Genomic DNA, 18,692 nt, shown 5'->3' on the forward strand with positions numbered 1-18,692 from the left:
TTAATATGCTGTTATTTATGTCATAGGTTTTCTTCCAAGGAGCAAGCATCTTTTCATTTTATGGCTGCAGTCATTGTCTGCAGTGATTTTGGAGCCAAAGAAAATAAAGTCTGTCACTGTTTTCATTGTTTCTCCATCTATTTACCATGAAGTGATGGGACCAGATGCCATGATCTTTGTCTTTTGAATGCTGAGTTTTAAGCCAGTCTTTTCACTCTCCTCTTTCACCTTCATTAAGAGACTCTTTAGTTCCTCTTTGCTTTCTGCCATTAGAGTGGTATAATCTGCATATATGAAGTTGTTGAAAGTTCTCCCGGCAATCTTGATTCCAGCTTGTGCATCATCCAGCCTGGCAATTCACATGAAGTACACTGCATGTAAGTTAAATAAACAGGATGACAATATACAGCCTTGACGTACTCCTTTCCCAATTTGAACCAGTTCGCTGTTCCACGTCTGGTACTAACTATTGCTTCTTGGACTTCCCTGGTGGCTCAGATGGTAAAGCGTCTGTCTACAATGCGGAGGACCTGGGTTTGATCACTGGTCGGGAAGATTCCCTGGAGAAGGAAATGGCAACCCACTCCAGTACTCTTGCCTAGAAAATCCTATGGATGGAGGAGCCTGGTGCAGGAGGAGCCTGGTACAGGCTACTGTCCATGGGGTCACAAAGAGTCGGACATGACTGAGGGATTTCACTTTCACTTTATTGCTTCTTGACCTGCATACAGGTTTCTTAGGAGTCAGGTAAGGTGGTCTGGTATTCCCATTTCTAAGAATTTTCCACAGTTTGTTGTGATCCACACAGTCAAAGACTTTAACGTAATCAATGAAGCAATAGATGTTTTTCTGGAATTCTCTTGATTTTTCTATGATCCGACAGTTATTGGCAATTTGATCTCTGGTTCGTCTGCCTTTTCAGAATCCAGTTTGTATATCTGCAAGCTCTCAGTTCACATATTGCCGAAGCCTAGGTTGGAAGATTTTGAGCATTACCTTGCTAGCATGTGAAATGAGTGCAACTGTGTGGTAGTTTGAACGTTCTTTGGCACTGCCATTTTTGAAATTGGAATAAAAACTGACCTTTTCCACTCCTGTGGCCACTGCTGAGTTTTCCCAAATTTGCTGGTGTACTGAATGCAGCACTTTAACAGAATCATCTTTTTTTTTTTTTTTTTTTTTAATTTTATTTTATTTTTAAACTTTACATAACTGTATTAGATTTGCCAAATATCAAAATGAATCCGCCACAGGTATACATGTGTTCCCCATCCTGAACCCTCCTCCCTCCTCCCTCCCCATTCCATCCCTCTGGGTCGTCCCAGTGCACCAGCCCCAAGCATCCAGTATCGTGCATCGAACCTGGACTGGCAACTCATTTCATACATGATATTTACATGTTTCAATGCCATTCTCCCAGAATCATCTTTTAAGATTTGAAATAGCTCACCTGGAATCCCATCAACTCCTTTAGCTTTGTTCCTAGTGATGCTTCCTAAGGCCCACTTGACTTCTCATTCCAGGATGTCTGGCTCTAGGTGAGTGATCACATCATCGTGATTATCTGGGTCATGAAGATCCTTTTTGTATAGTTCTTCTGTGTATTCTTGCCAGTTCTTAATATCTTCTGCTTCTGTAAGGTCCATACCATTTCTGTCCTTTATTGTGCCCATCTTTGCATGAAATGTTCCCTTGGTATCTTTAATTTTCTTAAACAGATCTCTAATCTTTCCCATTCTATTGTTTTCCTCTATTCCTTTGCATTGTTGACTTAGGAAGTGTTTCTTATCTCTCCTTACTATTCTTTGGTACTCTGCATTTAGATGGATATATCTTTCTTTTACTCCTTTGCCTTTCACTTCTCTTCTTTTCTCAGCTATTTTCAAGGGCTCCTCAAACGACCATTTTGCCTTTTTCCATTTCTTTTTCTTAGGGATGATTTTGTTCACTGCCTCCTGTACAAAGTTATTCCGTCCCTAGTTCTTCAGGCACTCTATCAAATCTAATCCCTTGAATTTACTTGTCACTCCCACTATATAATCATAAGGTATTTGATTTCTATTATAGTGATGAGGAAATGTATTGAGATTATAAAAAGTCTGGTTGCTAAATAAAAGAATTTTCTAACAGCCAAACTGTTCAACTAAGGAGTGAAGAAGTTTGACTTAACGACACACATAGGAAATAAACCTTTCCCTGTCTATTCTTGCACTGATATCAGTGTTCCATTTGGTGAAGATTTGAACACTACTGACTGTCTATACCTATTAATCGCTAGCAAGTTTGAGTAGCAGGACACTTTTTCTGATACATACAAATTCACAAATGAGAATCATGTGACTCGAGATGCGAGACTCTCCTGGGACATTCAGTGATCTCTATAATGTGGGGCAAGCACTTAGCCTGGCATCACTGAGCTTCAGTTTGTTCCATCTGAGCCACTCAATAATTGTGTAAAGTTGGTTCACTTGATTTCTAAAAATTTCAACACTGATTTCGTGAAATGGAAAATACATTCCTTTTTCTCCAGCCATCTTATTGTGAAGCTGTTGTAATAAAAACAAGCACTTAATAATAACTATCTGTGTGTCTGATACCATGCAACCAATTTGAGAAAGATAAAGCACTACCTATAAGATCGTACCCATGATGGTCTTTACCCCAAAGAGTTCACTGTGTGTCAGGAAAGCTCACAACTAAATTCAGAACAAAATGATCCATGCTGCAGACACACTACTACACATGTCCTCTGGAACACTAAAGCAGGATGGGAGAGAACTATATAACTATGAAACTCTCTTGTGACAGGCTCTGGGCCCACTCTTGTCTCAGGTGGTTACTACACCTCTGAGATATGAATTTTAGTATTCTTACTTTATACAGATCATGTGACTGAATAACGAAGCAACTTGTTCATGGATACATAGCTAATGAATTTAGTTTAATTCCACTTTTCATGGAGAATTCAAGAAGGCTACATCATATACCCTTAACTACAGTGGCCATTTCTAGAATTCAATCAATACTACATATAGTAGATTATTATTGTTAACAGCAGGAAAATGTGGGAACACTTTACATGGGATCCTTAAGGGCAAGCTTCCTATTTATTCAAGAATTACTTTTATTTGGTTTCTTTAATAAATCATACTGGGAAAACTGGACAGCTACGTGTAGAAAAAATGAAATTAGAAAATTCTTTAACACTATACACAAAAATAAACTCAAAATGGATTGTAATGGCTGTGTGCAAAGTCACTTCAGTCGTGTTCAACTCTTTGTGACCCTGTGGACTACAGCCTGCCAGCCTCCTCTGTCCATGAGATTTTCCAGGCAAGACTCCTGGAGTGGATTGCCATGCCCTCCTCCATGGGATTTTCCCAACTCAGGGATCGAACCCATGTCTCTTATGTCTCCTGCATTGGCAGGCGGGTTCTTTACCACCAGTGCCACATGTGTTCTTGCCTGGAAAATCCCAGGGACGGGGGAGCCTTGTGAGCTGCTGTCTATGGGGTCATGCAGAGTCAGACACGACTGAAGCGACTTAGCAGCAGCAGCAGCAGCAACCACATGGGAAGCCCCAGAATGGAGTAAAGACCTAAATGTAAGACTGGATACTATAAAACTCTTAAGAGAAAAACACAGGCAGAACACTCTTTGACATCAATCACAGCATTATCTTTTTTGATCCATCTCCTAGTGTAATGGGAATAAAAATAAACAAATGGGACGTCAGTTCAGTCGCTCAGTCGTGTCCAACTCTTTGCGACCCCATGAATCGCAGCACGCCAGGCCTCCCTGTCCATCACCAACTCCCAGAGTTCACTCAGACTCACGTCCATCGAGTCAGTGATGCCATCCAGCCATCTCATCCTCTGTCGTCCCCTTCTCTTCCTGCCCCAATCCCTCCCAGCATCAGAGTCTTTTCCAACGAGTCAACTCTTCACATGAGGTGGCCAAAGTATTGGAGTTTCAGCTTAGCATCATTCCCTCCAAAGAAATCCCATGGCTGATCTTCAGAATGGACTGGCTGGATCTCCTTGCAGTCCAAGGGACTCTCAAGAGTCTTCTCCAACACCACAGTTCAAAAGCATCAATTCTTCAGCACTCAGCTTTCTTCACAATCCAAGTCTCACATCCATACATGACCACTGGAAAAACCATAGCCTTGACTAGATGGACCTTTGTTGGCAAAGTAATATCTCTGCTTTTCAATATGCTATCTAGGTTGGTCATAACTTTCCCTCCAAGGAGTAAGTGTCTTTTAATTTCATGGCCGCAGTCACCATCTGCAGTGATTTTGGAGCCCCCAAAAAATAAAGTCTGACACTGTTTCCCCATCTATTTCCCATGAAGTGATGGGACCAGATGCCATGATCTTTGTTTTCTGAATGTTGAGCTTTAAGCCAACTTTTTCACTCTCCACTTTCACTTTCATCAAGAGGCTTTTTAGTTCCTCTTCACTTTCTGCCATAAGGGTGGTGTCATCTGCACCCTTATGCAGATGAGGTCCTTATGGGACCTAATCGAAAACAAAAGATTTGCATAGCCAAGGAAACCATAAAACTAAAACACTGGCAGAATGGGATAAAAATATTTGCAAACAATGAGAACAAGGGATTAGTCTCCAAAATTTACAAACAGCTCATGCAGTACAATATCAAAAAGAAAAAAGACCCCAATCAAAAATGGACAGAAAACCTAAGTAGATGTTTCTCCATAGAAGATACTCAGATGGCTAGTAAGCACGTGAAAATATACTCAACTTCACTAATCATTACAGAAATGCAAATCGAAACTACAGTGAGGTATCACCTCACACCAGTCAGAATGGAGATCATCAAAAAGGCTACAAACAATAAATGTTGGAATGGGTGTGGAGAAAAGGAAACCCTCCTACACTACTGGTTGGAATGTAAATTGGTACAAACACTATGGACAACAATATGGAAGTTCCTTAAGAAACTAAAAACAGAAGTACTATATGATCCAGCAATCCTACTCCTGGGCATATATCCAGAGAAAAACATGGTTTAAAAGGATACATGCATCCCAATGTTCACTACAGAAATGCTTACAGTAACTAAGATATGGAATCAGTCTAAATGTCCACTCACAGATGATGAATGGATAAAGAAGATATGGTACATGTATATAATGGAATATTACTTAGCCATTAAAAACAATAAAATAATGCCATTTCAGCAACATGGGTGGATCTGGAGATTGTCATATTAAGTGAAATAAGACCGAGAAACACCAATATCATATGATATTGCTTATGTGATGTTGCTTATATAGAGTCTTAAAAATGACAAAAATGAACTTACTTACAAAACCGAAACAGACTCTCAGACTTGGAGAATGAATTTATAGTTACCAGGGGGTGGGGAAGCATGAGGGGAGAGACAGACCAGGAGTTTGAGATTGACATGTACACACTACTATATTAAAACAAATAACCAACAAGGACCTACTGTATAGCACAGGGAACTCTTCAGTACTCTGTAATAACTTAAATGGGAAAAGAATTTGAAATGACATATGTACATGTATATGCATAAATGAATCACTTTGCTGTGTACTTGAAACTAATACAACATTGTTAATTAACTCCAACATAAGACAAAAAATTTTTTATTAGTTTTAGATATTGGCTCTGGGCTCATATTGCTGTTTTATTTTTCCTCTTACCAACCAAGAAAGAAAAAAAAAGAAATGGAAAAAAATCCACACAAAACAGCTACACTTTATTTGTGACCTTCAGTACCAATCAAAACTGAATAGTATATCAAGATAAATTTGTGGCAGATATAGTATCCTCTCTATCTCATTTTCATGGTTGCCCAGAAGTTAAGAGGCTTGGAACAATTCCAGCTTGATAAGGAGAAAAAGACATTGAACTAAGCGCCTAGAGTCTAAAATAGATCTGGGAAAACTATTCCTTTAGCTTTGCTGAAATTTGTTGAAATAGCTGTTACACAGAGTTGGGTTGGATATTCTTTACTTTCCTAAGATCAAGGAACATTTTTAGTCATTCTTGTATCCTAAAAGTTATCAGCGCATATAGCACTGGACATAAATTCATTAAATATTAATTGAATATCAGATGTGAAAAGAGGTAGGAATGTAAATAGGACCTCATGTAATTTGTGGGAGCTATTTATGTTCCCTATTTGTCTATGAGGTTGCTCTTTAAACAGTTTTGCTATTAGAGTCATTACTGGTTGCTCTCTAAGGAATCCCCTTCAACCTTCACTGAAAATAACAGTGTTTAAAAAGAACACGTGTACACCCGTGGCAGATCCATGTTGATATATGGCAAAACCAATACAATATTGTAAAGTAATTAGCCTCCAATTAAAATAAATAAATTTATATTAAAAAAAGAATGAAAATGAAGAATGCAAACTGTGTCTAACATAGATCACCTAAAGGATCTGAAATGAGCAGATAAAAGATGACAAGTTTTAATATCCAGACAATAATTGGTTCTGAAAAGAACTGACTCTATCAAATAGTGTAAAATGTGCCTGAATGAAACCCAACAATGGTATTCTCAGAAACAATGCACCTTAGAAAAGTTAATATCAGCCAAGTCCATTATAACACACCACCCAACTTTTCTCCCAGTGAGATTTAGAGAAACAATGTATCTCCAACAGGAAAAACTCCAATGTTATATTAACTGAGAACTACACTTTAAATATTTTAAAACAGTTTCCTAAAATAGCAAATTGAACTCTAAAAACACTAATAAATCATCTTTCAATAATCCTAACAAGAACGTACGAAAAACAAATTAAGAAAGAAATATTTAGAATTGAGAGAGAAGCTCATAGGTACTACCATTAAAAGCAAGTCGTGAATCAATTTGAAAAATAATATTAGACATATAACCAAAGTAAAAAAGAAGGAAATTCACAAAAATATTACATAGATAAACACTTTCAAAAGTCTATTTTACCAAATTTAAGAAATAATTTTTAAAAGAATTAACCTTGGGGAAGTAAAAACCATCTCTTTCTACGTGTTTGGCTGATTTGAGATCAAAGTTTGGGTAGGCAACAACTAAGTGAACATATTAGGCTGAAATAATTCCACAAAATGTTACAAACAATAAACAAAACAAAATTTGGCACCCTGATTCATATAATCAATTTTCCCAAAAATTTTAATGCAGTAGAGAGCATGAATTCCAAGCAAATATCCAAGACATTTTTTTGTCTGGGCATAAAAACGTACAGATGATCACCATAACTGTGGTTGGCTTTGGGAGTCAAGTGTGGAGAGGGATACAGCCATCTGCTCTCGGGCCCCTCAAATTTTACTCTATCAATTAAAAGGGGTCCTAACACAGAAAGTGAAAAGGACTGTGGCCCTCAAGTTATCCTGCTCACACCATTGACCCTGGCATCTCAATCTGAGAAATATATTTTGGATCAAGAAAGAAAATATATGCAAAATTTCCCTTGATTGTGAAGCTAGTGGCCCATAACACATAGTTTTCCTATAGGTAGGATATCAATTAATTCTCTTCTACAAAGGAGGACATGTTAAACTAAAATGGTTTCAACCAGATCAGACATTACAGTAGGCAGAATTTATCCCTTGTTTTTAATGAATTGTTTACTGTAAAGAAAATCTATCACACTCAAAGATACACCTTGCAGTTAGAATATTCTAGATAAACCAGTACAACCTATGAATAAGTTATCAAGTTTCACTTGATCAAAATTCAGAGATGGCTACTGCATATCACAAAAGCTATCTAGCTCTTAATGTTTTTCTCTGCTCCTAATGACATCTGTATTGCTGAAGTATCCCAGAAGCAGTAAGTGAAGAAGCCTGTTGTCTCAGCCAGTACCACTCAGAGTTGCACATGGCTGGTGAGTCCGGGCGGTGAGAAAAGACACACTGTTCTCAATGGGCAGCCTTTCCCTCCCTCTTCTCTTCTCGCGACTGAACACTGTCACATTCCTTGCAGAGGAAACATTTCAGAGCTGTCATCCTCGCACAAAACGCAGAAGCAGTGGGGGGAGTTCCTTTTTCAATCTGCTTAAACATTTCATTTTATTATTTATATATCAATTACCATGTGAAAGGCTTAAGTTTGTGTTTGGATATAAAACACGATAAGTTGTTTTGGAAGGCATTACTTTCAAAGCAAGACACACAGCAGCAAGTCAGGAGCAAGGGCTCATCCCTTTTCAAGAGCAATCGGAAGCTTTCGGCCTTGCTAGTCTCAATCTTCTTTCTGGCATCTTCTGCTCACCAACTGCTTAATATTGGATGCCTGCAGTTCGGCCCATCTGTCCAACAGTCATTCTAACTTATGTGGTTTACTAAGAAAATGTTTATTGCCATATGAATAATGTATAGTGATGAGAAGTTTTGAAAATCGCCAATATTTATCTTATGAATGACATGGTTGCTTTGTTCTTAGGAGAAACTTAATTTCTTGTATCCATGTACCATCAACTAGAGTTGTAATAAATGTGTGCAAAAGCAGGAACTTATGTGAAAGGAATGAAGGATAAATGTGATCTCATTAGAATAGGCTCATATTCCATAATATACCAAATTACTAACAGGCATCAAAATCACAGGGAAATCTGAAGGAAAGACTATCTTTGCCATTTTATACATTCTTGCGGTTTTTTTTTTTTTTTTAATTAATATTGGAAATTCTGAGTAGTCAGGTTTTGGTTTTTTAAAGACTATACCATTTGCATTTGCCTTCAAAAGAAGGAAACAGTCCACATTTAAATGCATAAAACTCATTTTATATGTATTTCTTGACTACTGGAAATGTGCTCGGCAGGTCTGAAGGACAGCAAAGAGTCCAGTACAGCTGGAGGACAGTGCACCAGGGGAAACAGGGGGCAGGAAATGAAACAATGAAAACCAGATGACATGGGGCCTTAACCCCAACCCTTGAGAAAGGGCCTGGATTCATTCTCTGTGTGATAGGAGGCACTGGATGATGGAAAACAGGAGAGGGATGATTTGATCTGCTTCAGAAGAATTTCTCCTACCGGTGGAGAAGAGACCATCTAAGTTGCACGAGTGGAAACAGGGAGATCATTTAAGAGGCAGGGGAAGGAATGCAGGTGAGAAATGATGAAGGCCTGGCCTAGGGTGCCGGCAGTGGAGAAGGGAGACGTGGTGAGATCAGACATATATTTTGAAATACACGTAAACTAATTAGCTAAAGGACTGGATGGAAGATGTGAAAGGAAAAGACGGTTTTATCCTTAGCAACCAAATACATATGTGTATGGGTGTGTGCTCCATTACTCAGTAACATCCAACTCTTGGCGACCCCATGGACTATAGTCCATCAGGCCCAGTCTATCTTATCCATGGGACTCTCCAGGCACGAATCCTGGAGCAGGTTGCCATTTCCTTCTCCAGGGGATCTTCTGACCCAGGGATAGAATCTGTGGCTCCTGCATCCCCTGCACTGCAGATGGATTCTTTACCGCTGAGCCACAGGGAAACCCCAAATATGTACCATAGGACATATCTGCAAACGCTAAAAGAGATCTAAGTGAGGTGAAATTATTATGCATTTCAGCAGTAAGGGAAATTTTTTGGAGTTCTGAAGGCTTGAGCTGGGCTTTTTAGCCTGGATAAAATTCAGACAGGAGTCATAAAGCCTTCTCAAAGTTATGGTAGAATTAACTTACATACTGTGTTAAGTAACTGGAAGGTCTTTTGAAGACACTTGTCTGTCTCAACTGCAGTTTTCTTGAGTAACTGTGGAACATATGGTTGAATAGAAAGGAAGGATCTTGAATAACAGGATTAGGTCTTGGGGTTTGATTCTATGGGTAGTGGACATGGTTAATGTTCAAATTTCCAGAATACTAAAGGGAGTACTGCCAAAGTCATTTCATGTATGCCAATGACAAGATTTATGGAGATGCATTTATAAAACTTTTGAATTCTGAAAACAGCAAATAGAGTTCTAAAGAAAATGCATTTTGCAAAATGCATAAATTGCATTTTGCACACACACACTGCACATTCATATAAAACCATCAATGATAACATAAGCACCTCCCTCCAGTAAGTCTTTACAGTTCTTTTTATAAAGGCATCAATTAGTTTCAAATAAGAACAAGAAATGTGTAAAGGCGGGAAGAAATTTCATTCTTTCTATAAAGAATGAAAACAATATCTAAAAAGAGGCACTTTGGGAATTTTTTTCCCTCTTAAAGCCTTTTTGTTTTAATCATAGTTGCCTATATTTTTAAGTGTGAAAAACTAATTTCTATTTGCAAATGTAACTAAATTCTACTTTCAAAAATATACAATATTGGTTCAATTCTTGTTATATTTCAATAAACTTTTAGGTCCAAAAATGTAATTTATATTGAAATTTGAACCTAGCAATTTGGGATAATCAGATTTGTTAGTTGCTATTAACCAAAGGCAGTACCTATTAATTAGATGATATTCAGAGATTATAGAGAGGCTAAAGAATGTAAGGTCCTCCTAGTCCAGGGACAAAGCTTTTGTTTCTTCATAAAATAAACTGAACACTGAAGATGGAGTTATCTTCTTCCAATAGAAATAAACTGACTATAGTAAAAAGTCTATCAAAAAGTGACACTTTTGCAACTTCCTGTATATTATAAGAGAGGTTAACAAAAACATTGAGAGGTTATTAGTAATTCTGGGGATTTGGTCATGCTGTGGGCATGCTGGTACTTCACTGGTGGCTCAGATGGTAAAGAATTCACTTGCAATGCAGGAGACCTGGGTTCAATCCCTGGGTTGGGAAGATCCCCTGGAGAAGGGAATGGCAACCCACTCAAGTATTCTTGCCAGGAGAATCGACAAAGGAGCCCGGTGGGCTACAGTTCATGGGATCACAAAGAGTCAGACATAATTAAGTAACTAAGCATGTGTCGATATACTGAAATGAGAAAGGCAAAGTTTTGAGGATACGTGAGTATAAGAAGATGACCTCTTTCTCAGAACCCAAAATATTTATAATCACATTTTGTAGAAAGATTTGGCAAAGTCAAATTGTGAGTAAGGCCCTAAATGAGCAGATATACTTGCCAAAAAAGAGAGAATACATAATTTAATTCAATTGGGAAGAACCCTCCATTACTCTTCAAAAATCTTTGTTAAACTTTATCTTGAAATTTGGATGTGGAAACCAATATTATTAGATAGCAAAATAGACTTGCTGAAATAGTTTTTTAATTTTGCTTGATAACTGTGATCAAGAGGAGTAAATGGAAAGTGTACTATAACCAGAATTTTTTGAGAAATAATACGAGACTATGAGTGGTATGATATCTCACTCAGAGACAGCCTTACTTCAAATCTGAAGGAAAGAGAAGTAGCTGGAGACGCAATCTTCAAACACAGGCAACACTATGAGTAGACAGACTCCTACATACACTCACCGTGATTAACAGCTAGATGTCAATGCCTAAAGCAAAAGAAATTGGTCTCATATATCCCCATATTTCTGATGATGCCTGGCACAGTATTTTACACATGGCATGATTTTAACAAATATGGATCAAAGAAATAGATGAATAGATAGGTGAGTGGCTGAACAGTAAATACTATACTTGTATTTTTCGGTACCTATAAAGCTAAGATGACTTTTGTTTTTCAATCAGTTGAACAAATATAAGCGGGAACTAGGGCATTAAGAAGCAAATTAGTCTCTTTAAGTTCTAATTATGGTTAAAGCAGAAGAATGCTTAGTCAAATAAATGTTGAATAGTGTATGATATTACAAATCCCATTTATTATTCTTTTGTTATGAATGCAATACATACTTATTAAAGGAAATTGAAGAAAGTGTAAGTAAACAAAGGAAGACAATAAAATGACTGTAATCTGTGACCTGGAAATAATCACTCAGTCGCAGTGTTCCCTCAAGGGCTTTTTCTGATTGGTATGATGCCTGGGGAGCACCACTGGCATTTAACAAGAAGGCCCAAGGCTGAGAAACATCCCACAGTGAATGAGAGAGTCCCCAAAGCAAAGTGCCCAGCTGGAAATGCAGAGTGCTTCACTGAGAACAATTGCGAGTCTGGCACATTCACTTCATGTCTTTGTACACATGAATCACACACACAGTTGTTTCTTTAATAAAGGTGGATTATACTATACAAACTGTCCATATTGTTTTATAATCTGCTCTTTTCACTTACTGCAGCAAGAGTATCCTTCCTCTCCATCAGTTATTCTTCCACACCAACATTCTGATGACTGCTCAGCGTAACCACTCTTAAGGATCAACCAGAGTGCCTTTAACTAAGTCCATACTGTCAAACTTCTAGCATATTTTAAAAACTTCATACGATAATCAATGCTGAAGTAAGCATCCTTATACAATTTTTATAATCATTTAAGTTCTCTGAAGTGAAACTGCTGATTTGAAAAATATGTATAATATCAATGTTTTTAATATGATTTCCAATATGACCTCAAGAATGATTTGAATCAATTTTTCTCCAACCCTTCTGTTGAAAGAACATCTCCAACATAGAGTGGCTGAAAATGTAGCACCAACTAAAGGCACTGTGATCCAAAATAATAACTGGTCCCTTTTCTATCCTACATCCAAGTAGGTACCGGGACTCATTGTTGAGACAATCAAACTAAATCATGAAAGTTCAAGTACCAGACTGTTTCATTACTCTTCCATCAGTAAAATACAACAAGAAAGAAGAAGAAGGGATTTTCAGGGGAACAGATATGAAGTGGAACACTAGGGTTAGTCTTTTCTCATGAACCCTCCTCTGTGGGTGGTACCTCATGAGGTTGCAGATGTCTGTCAGCAGAGAGACTGGCGTCTTATTCCCTGACAGGATGCAGCCTGAGAAGCAGGGCCTGCTGAGCTTTCCTGGTGCCAACAGAGTATGAGCCCACAACCTCTCGGACCTGGGGACTGACACACTGCATTGGAGAGTTCAGTTTCCATCGCCCGCACGTACCCTGTCTCCTAAGAGTTAAGGCTGATGTGGGAAGGCTCCTAGGTTTCCCATGGGTCCAGATAAGGCCTTGAAAAGAAGTGTTGGCAAGGGGTCGGCTAGCAAAGATGTGAAGACAATGACAGGGCAGCATGCTTGTCCCAGACCCCTGAGATGAGGCGGTGACCAGCCCAGCCAATTTAGGCCACATTGGAGAGTCACCAGGACATCAGTGGCTGTGTGAAATGACACCCATACCCCTCAAGGGCAAAGATATTCCTACCCACATCTATCATCCCTTCCCCCTCTACAGACCTACCTTCCATTTCAGCTGAACTTGGGGGAAAGGGAAATTTGAGCTCCTGGCAAGCTCTAGCAAAAAATAAATCTTGATTTGATTGAATGTTTATAGAATGAGTCTGTTTTACATTGGAAATAACTAAAATAAGTTTAAATACAAGGCCTTAAAGATGAAACTAAGCCTTAGTGCTTATCATGTTGTCAAAGTCAGATGAGCTTGAGGTTCTTCCTCCTCTGGAAATACTCTCATTCAAGAAATTGTTGGCATGGAAAGTTAGCTTGAGGAAGCCCTCTCTGGTCCCTTTCCTTTTGATGGATTTCCTTGCCTTTGAGTAAAATGGAAAAGGGCCAAGAAGATGCCTAAGCCAATTTTCACAACTGCAAACTACTTAGACTTGTCCCCATCTGGAAGCTCTATCAGAACTGGGTACCAAAGCTTCATAAGAACAGAGTCCTTTTGTTGGCCTTGCCCCAGGGAAAATGGGCTTCCCAGGTGGAGCAACTGGTAAAGAATATGTCTGCCAATGCAGAAGATGCCTGTTCAATACCTCAGTCGGGAAGATCCCCTGGAGTAGGAAATGGTAACCCACTCTGGTATACTTGCCTAGGAAATTCCATGGACAGAGGAGCCTGACAGATGTGGTCTCAAAAGAGTCAGATACAACTTAGTCACTGAACAACAACAAAGGATCTTCTAGAAAATGAGTATAAAAGAGGATTTGGATATGGGATGCTGAGTCCTCATAATTTCTCTAAACACCTCTAATCCAGGAGCAAAAAAGCAAGTCGTAAGAAGATGAGGCACTGAATGAGTGGCAACAGTTTCAGTTAGCCTGGGGCACCTCAAATCTGTGTTCCACAGAATACCCAGTACTACTCTCCATGGGTTTTACATCAAAAAACCACAAGGAAAGACAGCAACTATGCCACTAACACAATATATTAGGGCTCTAGATTCTCCTCAGTTTAAAAGAAAGATTGCTAACTTTGTTTTCTCCAGCGTTTCCCAAAATTATTTCTTTCCAATTTTCAGTTCAGTTCAGTCACTCAGTCATGTCCAACTCTTTGCAACTGCGTGGACTGCAGCACACCAGGCCTCTCATCCATCACCAACTCTCGGAGTTTACTCAAACTCATGTCCATTGAGTCAGTGATGCTATCCAACCATCTCACCCTCTGTCATCCCCTTCTCCTCCTGCCCTCAATCTTTCCCAGCATCAAGGTCTTTTCAAATCAGTCAGTTCTTCACATCAGGTGAACAAGTACTAGAGTTTCAGCTTCAACATCAGTCTTTCCAATGAACATTCAGGACTGATTTCCTTTAGGATGGACTGGTTGGATCTCCTTGCAGTCCAAGGGACTCTCAAGAGTCTTCTCCAACACCACAGTTCAAAAGCATCAATTCTACGACGCTCAGCTTTCTTTATAGTCCAACTCTCACATCCATATATGATTACTGGAAAAACCATAGCCTTGACTAGATGGACCTTTGTTGCCAAAGTAATGTCTCTGTTTTTTAATATGCTGTCTAGGTTGGTCATAACTTTTCTTCCAAGGATAAGCATCTTTTTATTTCATGGCTGCAATCACCATCTGCAGTGATTTTGGAGCCCCCCAAAATAAAGTCTGACACTGTTTCCACTTTTCTCCATCTATGTGCCATGAAGTGATGGGACCGAATCCCATGATATTCATTTTCTGAATGTTGAGCTTTAAGCCAACTTTTTCACTCTCCTCTTCCACTTCCATAGAGAAGCTCTTTAGTTCTTCTTCACTTTCTGCCATTAGGGTTCCAAATTTAACATGTAATAATCATTGGAACTGCACTGGGGAAATCCAATGCAAAATAATAGCAGTATGACTTTATTTTATTTATATAAATAGATTATTCAGACTTCCTTGGTGGCTCAAAACGGTAAAGCATCTGCCTACAATACGGGAGAGACCCAGGTTCAGTCCCTGGGTTGGGAAGATCCCCTGGAGAAAGAAATGGCAACCCACTCCAGTACTCTTGCCTGGAAAATCCCATGGATGGAGGAGCCTGGTAGGCTACAGTCCATGGGGTCGCAAAGAGTCGGACACCACTCAGCGACTTCACTTTCTTTTATTGTGTTTGAAGTTCACTTGTTAAACATCATCAAAATATAAACAAATATAGAAGAGACCTTCTACAATCACTAATCTAACACAACTCAGGGAAAATGTAGACTCTTTCTTCGCAAAACGTTTTAACTACAATGCATTACAGTTGGTTGTCTTATTTCTTGTCTGCAATATCTCATCTCATTTATACTCTCACTCTGTGCAGGGGCTGGCCAGTTACAGACAAGTAGGTTTGGTTCAGAAAGGTTAAATGAGTTGCCAGAGGTCTGGCAATGTAATTGAACAAACTGGCCTAAAAGTCAAGCCATTAAACAGACTCAAAATATTCTGAACTCATTTAGTCCAACACGTTTATTTCACAGATGAGAAAATCCATGCTCAGAGGGGTGAAATGACATCATCCAGAGAGACAGGAGCAACTCCATGTTCCCTGACTTAAAAGTGCATGCACTCTGCACTCAGCCATGCTTCTCCTAAATGTGACCAAAACCAATAGTGTGGATAAGCCAGGTGCTCAGTACGAAGACCGGAGAAGGCAATGGCAACCCACTCCAGTACTCTTGCCTGGAAAATCCCATGGACGGGGGAGCCTGGTGGGTTGCAGTCCATGGAATCGCTAAGAGTTGGACACGACTGAGCGACTTCACTTTCACTTTTCACTTCAATGCATTGGAGAAGGAAATAGCAACCCACTCCAGTGTTCTTGCCTGGAGAATCCCAGGGACGGGGGAGCCTGGTGGGCTGCCGTCTGTGGGGTCGCACAGAATCGGGCACGACTGAAGCGACTTAGCAGCAGCAGCAGCAGTACAAAGTCAGAGAGCAGTTAGCTATCATAGAAAGCAGTGTTAGTCAGAACACTTGTGATCTGCCCTTGATTCAAACACCAATATTAGTTCCCTTTTTCAGGAAGAATACTATAGAATAAGGATTGTTATTATAAGCAGTTATTAATATTTAATGGAGATTATTTTTTAAAGTGCTTATTTTACATATATTGCAATGTTAGCAATTAAAGATGAAGTTTTTTTAGTAACATTATATGTTTTGTGTGATGATTATATTAAGCCCTAAACTCAGTGACACACATAGGAAGTACATGCTTTTTCCAGTTTTGCTACAGATAATAAATAATATATAACCCACTGCATAATAACTGAGGCCTTAAGGCAAATCAGTGTGTGCTCATTCAGGAAACACATATGGCATGAAATAATACAGGGTATGATGAAAGGGCAATTTTCTGCTTTTTTATAAAATGCATATACATGTGAATTGGAGATGATATGCTAATAGGGCTTCTCGGACTTACATCATTCCCTTGTGAGCACAGTTAAATTCTATGTGATTTTCTTAAATTATAAATTCACATTATTCTCAGTCCCCAAAGCTGCAACTGAATTCATTCTTATGAACTGAGATCCAAATACATTCATCATATTGTGTAGGTGTGATGAACACAAAAGAGAAATAAAATAGTTTCCATCTTGAATCAGGAAGATAAAATATATGTATCCCTTCTTTTTATGTTTGTATTTTATGTTTTTATTCAATTATTTATTTATCCAAACAGTGTCTCAGTGTTCTTTGTATTAATGTACACTACAACCTTAACAGGAATTAAATAATACTTTTGGAATTTTTAAAACATCTCTTAAGTGGTACTAGAACTACCAGGTAAAGAGGAATATTTAAATTGCAACTTACATATACAAAAGTTTGGTAAAGTTTTAATAAATTTTTTTAAATAAAAGAATTACCTCATATTTGAGTTAACAAATTACTAATTTTTCCCTCAGAGAAGAACAATTAGATTGATGAATCACCTAACTCTAGTTCTCATAATTGTGTATTTGCATGAAAAACACAATTGGCATCTCATTTGTTTTTATTCCTCTGAATTCAAATAAACAAATTTTGTTCTAGATTTGTATTTTGAATGTTTTGAGAACCTAGGATCTCTTTTTATATTGTATCTTGACAAAGTAAAAATCACCAAACACTTCCCAAAAATTAGAAAACTAAAAGCCTTTATCTGACGGGACAAAAAATTAAATTATTCTTACTTTTTAGGAACATGCAAGTTGATTATCACTGAAGTATGGAATAAGATTACTGTATGTCATAATCAATAAACACATCTTACTCATTTTATTCCTGCCACTTAAAATTATTAATGTTATTTTCCAGGCTTTTGATTAAATTACAAGGTGAAAGTATGGGTCAGATGGTAATACAAGTTAAAAAAAACCCTAAACTTAAAAAAATCTGACATATAATAGTACCTGATTAATGCATGTGTGCGGGCTCAGTCGTGTCCAACTCTTTGCAACCCCATGGACTGTGGCCTGCCAGGCTCCACTGTCCATGGAATTTTCCAAGCAAGAAAACTGGGGTGGGTTGCCACTATCAAGAATTTTGCATGTGAAGGACTGGTAGCAGTAGATGTCAACCACAGGCACAATGAAAATTAATTCATAAAAGTATGAACATTGCTCTCACACAGCATTCGGCAGAATTTTAATCCATGTGGAAATGGCAACCCACTCCAGTATTCTTGCCTGGAGAATCCCATGGACAGAGGAGTCTGGTGGGCTACAGTCCACAGGGTTGCAAAGAGTTGGACACAACTGAGCGACTTCACTTTCACTTTCAAGCATTTATGAAGGAATAAACCAAATGCACAAATATGATCTGAGGCTGTTTGCTGGTGTGCCTTGGAGCAGTTCTATCACACTCTTCCTGTATTTCTCTAAAAACAAAACTATCATCACGATCAGTTCTCTGAAGACTAAAATTGGATCTGCAGTCATGTATATACTGCAGGGTTGTAATGCTTATGAATTATTAACCACTGGTGCCAGAACTCAGGTGCAAGTCTTTTTATGTTGCTGTGTCTCAACAACTAGAATATTGTGGCTCTTATCTCCATGTACATGAGGTGATTCCACAGTCTACTGTCAAAAAAACAAAGGACAGTATTTATTGAGAGGATAAGTCTCTCTCATTTCAAACAGAAAGTGTTTTTCCTATGATGGATATATACATGTTACAAAAACAAGTTCTCAAAGACCAGAGATGCTCCTTTTTCCCAGGGTTTAACAAATCAGTCACCTGCCTGGATTGCACATTCCTTGGGACCAGAGCCATTCACGTGGTATTCAACTTTGCATTCCCCATAGTGCCCAACTGAGCAACCAACACATACAAATACCTATTAAATGACTGAATGCTATTGAATTGTAATGAAAATGTAATCCTAATTCTATGTCCCTTATCATCTTGTATGTAATTATGTAATTTCCTGCTTACAATTTTATAAGATTAAGAGTCATTAGG

The 18,692-nt window shown here is 38.4% G+C and overlaps 1 protein-coding gene across 10 annotated transcripts in view; it reads right to left on the reverse strand.

Annotated features, from left to right (window-relative positions):
* Nucleotides 1-18,692, reverse strand: part of SNCA (synuclein alpha) — a 149,731-nt gene that overhangs the window by 106,235 nt on the left and 24,804 nt on the right. Inside the window, exon 5 of one of the 10 annotated variants that reach the window (XM_055587641.1) lies at nt 4,903-8,055. The exons of 6 other annotated variants lie outside the window; for them this stretch is intronic. In XM_055587641.1, coding sequence (XP_055443616.1) covers nt 7,924-8,055 — 132 coding nt within the window. In that variant the 3' untranslated portion in view covers nt 4,903-7,923. Of the gene's footprint in view, nt 1-4,902; nt 8,056-15,744; nt 16,184-16,893; nt 18,311-18,692 lie in introns of those variants that run through there. 3 more of the 10 variants (XM_055587646.1, XM_055587644.1, XM_055587649.1) reach the window with 3 other exon arrangements.

This window comes from Bubalus kerabau, chromosome 7 (genome assembly GCF_029407905.1).
Source record: "Bubalus kerabau isolate K-KA32 ecotype Philippines breed swamp buffalo chromosome 7, PCC_UOA_SB_1v2, whole genome shotgun sequence".
Taxonomy (NCBI): domain Eukaryota; kingdom Metazoa; phylum Chordata; class Mammalia; order Artiodactyla; family Bovidae; genus Bubalus; species Bubalus kerabau.